The sequence below is a fragment of the Prionailurus viverrinus genome, chromosome C2 (genome assembly GCF_022837055.1).
Source record: "Prionailurus viverrinus isolate Anna chromosome C2, UM_Priviv_1.0, whole genome shotgun sequence".
Taxonomy (NCBI): Eukaryota; Metazoa; Chordata; class Mammalia; order Carnivora; family Felidae; genus Prionailurus; species Prionailurus viverrinus.
In genome coordinates, this window is record NC_062569.1 from 93,775,431 (window position 1) to 93,784,297 (window position 8,867).

General features: G+C 38.8%; 1 protein-coding gene across 3 annotated transcripts in view; it reads left to right on the plus strand.

Moving 5' to 3' along the window:
• The window catches only part of GSK3B (glycogen synthase kinase 3 beta), a 195,190-nt gene extending 188,769 nt beyond the window's left edge, over positions 1–6,421 (plus strand). For all 3 annotated transcript variants that reach the window (XM_047874647.1, XM_047874645.1, XM_047874646.1), the window contains one exon: positions 1,476–6,421. Coding sequence is in view for 2 of the 3 variants with exons in the window: in XM_047874645.1 (XP_047730601.1) it covers positions 1,476–1,543 (68 nt within the window). In the remaining variant the exon portion in view is untranslated. The remainder of the gene's footprint in view (positions 1–1,475) is intronic.
• The last annotated feature ends 2,446 nt before the right edge of the window (positions 6,422–8,867 follow it).

Consider the following 8,867-nt stretch of genomic DNA (forward strand, 5'->3'; position numbering starts at 1 on the left):
AGAAATTGGTGTTATCCCTGATGATAGAATTTGGATGATCATTGAAGAGTAAAATTCCTGCTAAGAAAGACATATCTAAGAAAGACCAGGAGTCATGAAGAAAACATTTTAGACATTGTTATTTACTGATTATTGGAAAAGGCATGTACCTGCCCTTGGAGAAAGGTTCTGTGTCATATACCCTGCCACCTGTCTATGTGCCATACCGATGAGTTAATGAATGTAATATGGTCTGTGCATGGACCCTGTGCTGTAATGTTTGTGCTTATTTGCATGAAAATAGGAGTAGAAGTAGCTATTAAGTGTTTTGAAGGAAATTAAATGAATTACACGTAACCAAATTAAGAGATATAAACATTTCTTCCCCAAAGGCTGAGTTAAATATATAGAAGGAAGGCTGGAGGGCAGGAAAAATCAGGAATTTAGAAAAGAAGTTTAGTTTTTATAGAGTAGCCATTGGAATGATAAACTGAACACCTAATCCTTACGTGAAGAGTTCCTGTGTGTTCTTGGGTTTTTTTTGTTTCTTCCTCTAATTAAGAAAATTCAAACAAGAAAGATCCAAGGACCAAATGTTACATTCAGCCATAACAGTTGTTTAACTCATCATAGGATATAGCTATAGCCTCTAGGGAGGCAAAACGTCTGGACTTGTTTTTTAGTGTCACCAGCTTGTATGGTCAAGGGCAGTATGACTTCATAGAAGTCATGGCTCATGACTCATAGAAGTTACCCGTCCCAGTCAAGCCACTTCTCTTCTTGCTCAAGGCTTAGCATGAAGTGCTAGGGAGAAAATTTGCCCAGCTGTGTATTAACAGTCACATACATGATGACACAGGGACGTGGCTGGACTAACCGACTGAACAGCAGTCTTGTTGCCTACCTGAGAGGCAGTGCTGCCCCAGATGCAACTAAATAACTGCTTAAATGTTAATAGATGCTGTGGAATAATAATGGAGTTTAAAGGGGGGGGGGGGGGACTTAGAAAGTGAACAGCTGAACTTGATTTATGCATAGTGCTTCTGCCTCAACACTGACCCGTATTACATTCATTGCCTCCACCCATTTTACACTTAAGCAGATGGCACATTATAACACGGTTCAGAATTTTTAGCAAGTTTCGCAGCTGTGCGATGTTCATTTATTTTCAAGTGAGCTGACTCCCAACTGAGTATTCATGCATGTACTGTTAATCCCAGCTGTAGCAAGAGTTTTGACATAAGTGGGGTCTGGCCCCCTAAGTCTATAACTTAACTCAAAGACACTATCTTTCCTGCACCAGGACCAGGCCAAGGCATGGGTTTAGCTCTAAGCAGAAGGAAATTCGGATTTCATGGTATTGGCCATATTTAAAACAACATTTTTAGATACAGCTTGGAAGACCACCGGCTCACAGTCTGCAATTCGGGCAGTGTGCTTTTCTCTTCGGGCTGTTACAGCACTGCTCATGCTCTCTCGGGACTTTTGATTTGCAGATGCTAATGCTGGAGACCGTGGACAGACCAACAGCGCTGCTTCTGCATCAGCTTCCAACTCCACCTGAACAGCCCCAGCGGCCAGCTGCACAGGAAAAACCACCAGTTACTTGAGTGTCACTCAGCAACACTGGTCACGTTTGGAAAGAAAATTAAAAAGAGAAAAAAAACCTGCTCATTTTAGTGTTCAATTTTTTTATTATTATTGTTGTTCTTATTTAACCTTGTAAAATATCTATAAATACAAACCAATTTCATTGTATTCTCACTTTGAGGGAGATCCAGGGGGTGGGAGGGGTTGTGGGGAGGGAAGCGGAGCACTAGAACACACAATCTCTCTCCCACGACAATCTTTTTTATCAAAAGTCTGCTGTTGTATACTTTAAAAACAGGACTCCTGCCTCATGCCCCTTCCACAAAGAAGAAGACTTTGTTCTGTGCTGAAGTTTTTTTGAACTTTGTTTTCTTTTCAAGTCAAGTGTAAGACTTTGGGCTAGTGCACAGCTTGAAATTGGTTGGGAGCTTTAGCAGGTATAACTCAGTGGGGACTTAAATGTCACTTGTAAAATTAATCCATATCCTCTGGTATTTGAAGACTTGCCTTTGGCATATTGGTGGCAGGTGTGGCAGACAAAAGGAAATGTGTATCATTTGTATGTAACCCAGGGAGGTCAATAAAGTTTGAAGATTCTTAATTGACTTGATAAGGTCTTGTTTTGCTCGTAATCAGTGCTAGTGGTGAAGAAACTCAAGAGGAGGCGATCAGAGGAGCAAGCGTGCTCCGAGTGCAGGTCTTTGTTTGCCTGACTGAAGGTTCTCTGCAGATCTTAGTACAGTTTAACCTAGTGGCCTAGGAGAAGGCTGAGAGGGTGTTGAGCCAGTCACTCTGGCTGCAGCGGTCAAAAGCTGATGAACCTGGAGGAAGGGCACAGGCCAAGGCCAGATCTCAGCACTGTGAAAGAATTTGTCCAGACTTGTTTCTAAAGTTGCTTCCCTTGGAAAGAGACACTTGAGAGAGGACATTTTAGTTAAATAATGTGAACTGTAACAGTCTACTGGTTTATTTTTCATATTTTTTAATTACAAATTGAGCTTGCAGAAATTGCCACATTCTGCACATAGTTCTAATTTTAAATCCAAATCTAGAAATCTGTATTTAATTTCAGCTTTTTTTAACCTCATGCTTTTAAATTTTTATTTATTGATGTATGTCAGATAGACCATTATGATTTTAGATGGTAGGAATTTTAAGAACTACACATCAAAATGGTATAAACAGTCACGTGTACTGCTGACTTTATAGGAAAGCTGATTATATAAATGTGTGTATGTATATATGTTATATATACATAGATTCAATACTGCCTTTTATTTTTGTTTTTGTCCACAGTATCAAAATCAACTGGTTGAAGCATGAGAAGAAGAATGTTTCCCCCCACACCCAGTTAAGAGTTTTTGTTCTGTTCTCTTTGTGTATCAGTGAACGGTGTAAGACTCAGTCTCTGTTTTTGAAGAAAAAGCAATATTCCGTGGAAAGCAAAGAGGATTGAAGGATTATGTTTGCAGTGAGGAAATAGATTTTCACAACTAGTTTGTTTTATACTTTTAAGGTTGCCATCTTTGTGGGCCTTATATACTCGAAAATGAACCTTAGTCACCTTGGTGCTTATGGGCCATTACTTGACCTATGAATCTTTAAGGCACAATCAGTTGTACTTTACATTTAAAGATCACTTGAGTGATGGCCGCCTTTCCTTTCTACCACTCTTTCCCTACACACCTTCCAAGGTTAGCTGATGACTGCAGGGCTGAGGAGCTGAGCCCTAGACTGTGTGTAGCCTCCCTTCACCCTCATTGCCACCTGAGGTCATGTTCGGGATCTTGCGCCCTCCCTGTGATTGGGAAGTGGAGTCTCTTGACGGCCCTCACGCAGGTCCCAGTTCCCTGTCCTGCTTCTTAACCAAGTATGTGTGACTCTCCAAGAGAGTCCTACTGCCTGCTGAAGTGAACCAGTACCCGGAAGGGCAACTGTGAGCCGTCTTAGTTTTCACTCACTGTTTAGCTAAGCTCTTAGGCCACAAAAAGGGTTTCTCAAACCTCTGGTTGTATCAGAGTTCGTGAGAAAGGAAACACACTCGGTCAAACCAAATCAAACAAATTGACTTTTACATTTTCTAATGGGCTTCTGAGAGCTAATTAAGATTTGAAAGAAGTCTGAATCAAAGTATTTGGCTGGGTAATTCCTAAAGGGAATGGCTTTGATAGACCATTTTCAGAAAAGATTTATAAAGAAGCTGAACAGCAGGTCTCTGACAGAGAAGTAAACCTGCTTTCACACCAGACTGCCCAGCCAAACATTTGGACACAGACACTACTCTGGACTTGGTATACCCACTAGAGTCCATAAAAATCTGTGCTTGTTTTGGGAAACACTCCCCCCTCCTTTGCCCCCATAATTGGGGTAAGAGAAGAAGAGAGAAAAGTACAATGCTTTTCTCTCATTTTATTGTGTGTGTGTGTGTGTGTGAGGGCTGAGGTGTGTGATTTTTCTTTCTCAAGGATCATGGCGGTATCACAGAACTCTTTTATACAAGTGAGATCCAGGTCTCTGAATATCTTTTTGTAAATAATAATAATAATAATAATAATAATAAAAGCTCCTCACCAAATTCAAGCTTGTACATTATATTTTCTTTCAGTGTTTTTAAATTTAAGTTTTATTGTTTTGTATGTAAATATGTGGACCCAGGAACTGTTATTAATGAGCAAAAAGTTACTGTTCAGGGCAGTGATTCTGTTTAATAATCAGACAAAATGTAGACGAGCTTTTTAAAGCCATATAGTTTTAACTCTGTACAGTAGGTACCGGCCTGTATTATTGTAACAATAACTCTAGCAATGTATAGTGTATCTATATAGTTTGGAGTGCCTTCGCTTCCATGTGTTTGTTTTTTGTTTTTGTTTTTCATTTTTTAAGTTTTAATTGGTTTTTCTATCCATGTGTCCCTGTCCTGCCCCTTTCCCTTTGAAATACTAGCTCGCTCCTAACAGTGTCTTTGCCCCTTCCACAGTTAACTTCAGTGATACCATGCTCAGGAGTGGAAAGAGGAAACCATGTTCATGATCTCATTTCATTTAAGCCCTGCCTTGGTTTTGGTTCTGAACAGTTGTTTCCTCCTCAGTCAGTACCAGTGACGAGTTTCATTTCATACTTAAGTCCATCCAGGGACTTAGTGTAGTGCCAGCGAGCCCTAGATCTGGAAGATACCGAATAGATTCGAGTTTGCTCATCTCTTCCCCAAATCCTAACCATGGGTCTTACAGACAGCAGATTCCGGGAGCCTTACATGCCCTCCTCTTTATCTGCTTCCCTCCTGATATATATATAGAGAGAGAGATGGTTTTATAAATCAGAGTTTCTTAATAGTATTGAGTTTTGATACATCAGTGGTCTAAAATGCTACAGTGCAATTAATTACTAGCAGTTACTGCACTGAACTCCAGCGTGCTGATAGAGGGCTGTCGTTGTAACAAGGGAACTTTTAGCTCATCCCCTCCCTCCTGCCACCTCTACCCCTGTTTAGTAAAATGTCATTTTAATTTCGTTCTTAAAAAAATAAGTTTAATTCTTACTGTGTGCCCATCATGAAGGCCTTTTTTGAAAGAAAAAAATCAAAATCATTTGTTTTGCCTCCGAGTACTCCATATAAGATGTCTTGAGTAGTAGAAAAAAAAAAACTTTACCAAACCAAAGGTTGCTATTTTTGAAACATCGTGTGTTCATTCCAGCAAGGCAGAAGACTGCACCTTCTTTCCAGTGACATGTTGTGTCAGTTTTTTAAGTCCTCTTAATTTTTAGACACATATTTTTGGTTTGTGTTTTAACAAAGCCTACCTGACCAGTCATCTTGTCTGCACCAATGCAAAGGTTTCTGAGAGGACTACTGTATTCTCTATCCCTGTGGATATAAAGACACTGGCATTTCATTTCTTTTTCCCTTTCCTTTTTAAGGGATTTAACTTTGGAATCTTCCAAAGGAAGTTTGGCCAATGCCAGATCCCCAGGAGTTTGGGGGTTTTTTTCTTTGTTTTAAACCAAAATTGTATCTGATTTCTATTGTTGATGTTAGTGATCATCTAATCACAGAGCCGAACACTTTCTCCCCTATATAGAAAAATAAAGTTAAGCATGCTTTCCAATAAAATCTGTCTTTTCTAGTAGAAACCTGAGCCACTGAAAATAAGAGAGAAAAGCAGAATAGAGTCCCAGACTAAGGTCTACGTTTGAGAGGCTTTGAAAGTAATCCCTGGGGTTTGGATTATTTTCACAAGGGTTATGACGTTTTATTCATGTTTGTTGCTCCGTTTTGTACCTCTGCAATAAAAGCAAAATGACAACCAGTACATAAGGAGTTAGCTTGACAAAGTAGACTTCCTTGTGTTCATTTTTGTTTGTTTTTTTTTTCTTATTATATCTGTCTACAGGCAGATACAGATAGATGTATGAAAATGTGCTTGCCTGTAAAATTTGCATTTATAAGTGTGTTGCCGATGGATCACTTGGGCCTGTACACATACCAATTAGCGTGACCACTTCCATCTTAAAAACAAATCTAAACAAAATTTATTATATATATATATATATATATATATAAAGGACTGTGGGTTGTATACAAACTATTGCAAACACTTGTGCAAATCTGTCTTGATATAAAGGAAAAGCAAAATCTGTATAACATTATTACTACTTGAATGCCTCTGTGACTGATATTTTTTTCATTTTAAATATAAACTTTTTTGTGAAAAGTATGCTCAATGTTTTTTTTCCCCTTTCCCCATTCCCTTGTAAATACATTTCGTTCTATGTGACTTGGTTTGGAAATAGTTAACTGGTACTGTAATTTGCATTAAATAAAAAGTAGGTTAGCCTGGAAATGAAATTAAAATTCACAAGTGTGTGGTCTTTATTTCAGTACCCAACCCTCTTTTCTTCACCCTACCTATTCTGCTACTGCGGTATATAGTCACATCACCATCTCCGTTCCTCCAATTAGAGAAACATGGATCTTTGTTATAAAAATCAAGATGCAAACACTAGTTCTCCTTTAAATGATCTTATTGTATGGCCCCAAGAGATGCAGCTTCCATCTTGGAAACCTTTGGATTTGATGTAGAGGAAGCTTTGCAGACACTGCTTTGAAAAGAACGAAATGTCCCTGAAAGGGACAAATTTTTAAAATGTGTATAAGCTGCTGTCTTTGATTACTGTGTTCATGGTTTGGTGTAGCTGTATTTTCTTTTAACTTTCATCCCATCAGTAATGGTCTTTGGGAGTATCTGTAAAATATATGAACACCACAAACAGTGGGGCTGTACCTCCCAGGTTACCAACACATGTTGTGTTTGAATCTGCTCATTTCCAATACTGGATGATGTATGTAAACATGTTATGTCTCTTAGTGCAAAAAGAAACATCATTTTTTTAGGGCTGGCTCACTCTGTCAGGCCTAATCTAAAGGCTAGATATAAAGTCATGTGACTGCTGCTTCAATAAAAACAAATTTATATTGGATAAAGTCTGCTCTCTATTTATTTTGTTTATGGTGGTGGTATGGGATTGGCTGATATCTGTAAAATAGTTAAATATGTTCACCAGTTGCCAGGGGCTTGGGGGGAAGAAAAGGAATCCATGCAGACCTAAAGATCACACTTGTGGGATGGGCCTCCTGATGGCATTGAAATGCATTTGTTTGGGATTCACCACTGTTTTATTTCCTGCCTTATTTGGAGTTGGAATTGAGCAGGATACCCTTTTAACTTAAAATCCCGGAAAGTGCATTTTTTTTTAATATGTAAGGTCTTCCAAAAAGTACTGAGTAACCTGTCCTTTGGATCGTGTTTCAAGAGAGCAATGATAGCAAATGCCATTTTACAGGTGCACTAGAAGAGTAGTTGGGAAAGGGAGGGATCAGATGGCAGAGTTCAGGGAGAAGTTTGTGAAAGGAAGTGACCAAAAGTGATGATGTGGCCACCCATTTCTCAGGTGTGAGGTATTCATCCACCCCCTAGCACCTACAGATTTAGAAGCACTGCGGGCATGTTAAGGGAATGTGTCCAAGGCAAAAACGGAAGCTGGTGTGTAACATGACATGATGAGGCCCACAAGTCAGCAGCTGGGAAGGGATGATCAATCAAATGTATGTTTCTCTTTACATCCTCTTTTCTCCAGAAAAGAGAGGCCACCCCGGGCCTTCCCACAAGAAAACGTTATCAAGGCTTTAGTTGGGCCCATAAAGTCTGGGGCAGGTAGAGACTGGCCGCAGAGTGCCTCTGATAAATGGGGGAACCAGAAGGCAAGCAGTACTTACTTAGAAGGGCTTTTCTGCCTAATTATAGGGATGGACTCCATCCTCACCTAAGGCAAAACCTAGTAAATGAATAGCAGCCATTGGGATGCCTAGAAACGGACAGTTTTAGGTGTTCAAAGGCTCAGGAAAGGGAGTAATACAGTAATCCAAATGTTAGAGAGTAGGCAAGTTGAACCTGGCTCCTAGCCCTATAAACTCAAAATCCACAAAGTATTCTATGTGAGCTATTTGGTGTTTCTCACCTCGAATCTAAACTACACTTGACTACAATAGTTTTTATAATATACATAGCTCCTATGTTCATATCCGTTCAGCTGCCCACATATTTTTAAAATCAATATGAGCACATGGGAGTTTACATCTCATCTTAATTTCACCTTACTGTAGCCTACATTTAACAACTGTTCTGGGCTCTTGAATTCATAGCACACTCAAAATTATTTCAATGGGGGAAGAGGAGATGCATGTGATTTATGAATACAGTTGAATGAAATTTATATTTCCAAAAGAGTATAATTAGACAAAATTCCCGGGAACAAAATCTGTATTCATTGTATCTGGAGAGAGGAGCTCTTTTTTCCTCAGTTTCTTTTCTAAAAATGAGTGTGTTCTATATCCTTGATGCAGAAGAGGCTGATAAGTCTGGAGGGGTGGAAAGAAATATGCTTGCTTGATTTATAGTATCAGTGATTTCTTATGTTCTCAAAGTTTGGCCACCTTCTTGTAAAATGATAAACAAGTATCTGTTCCTCAAAATTCAGTTATAACACTTATAGCTTCATTTGCATCAAAACATTAGACATTTAAAATTAATTCAATTACTACGTTTAAATTTTTTATATATATGTACACAAACACACAATTGGGGAGATGTAGCATTTTTATATGGTTTTTACATGGAATAATCGTGAGCAAACCAGGTGAAATCATTTTTATGTTTTTACACCAATAGCCTTTAGATGTGTAAAGGGCAATAGTAAAATAAGTAGTAAAGAAATATAATACTTCTATTTTCCCACCCCCA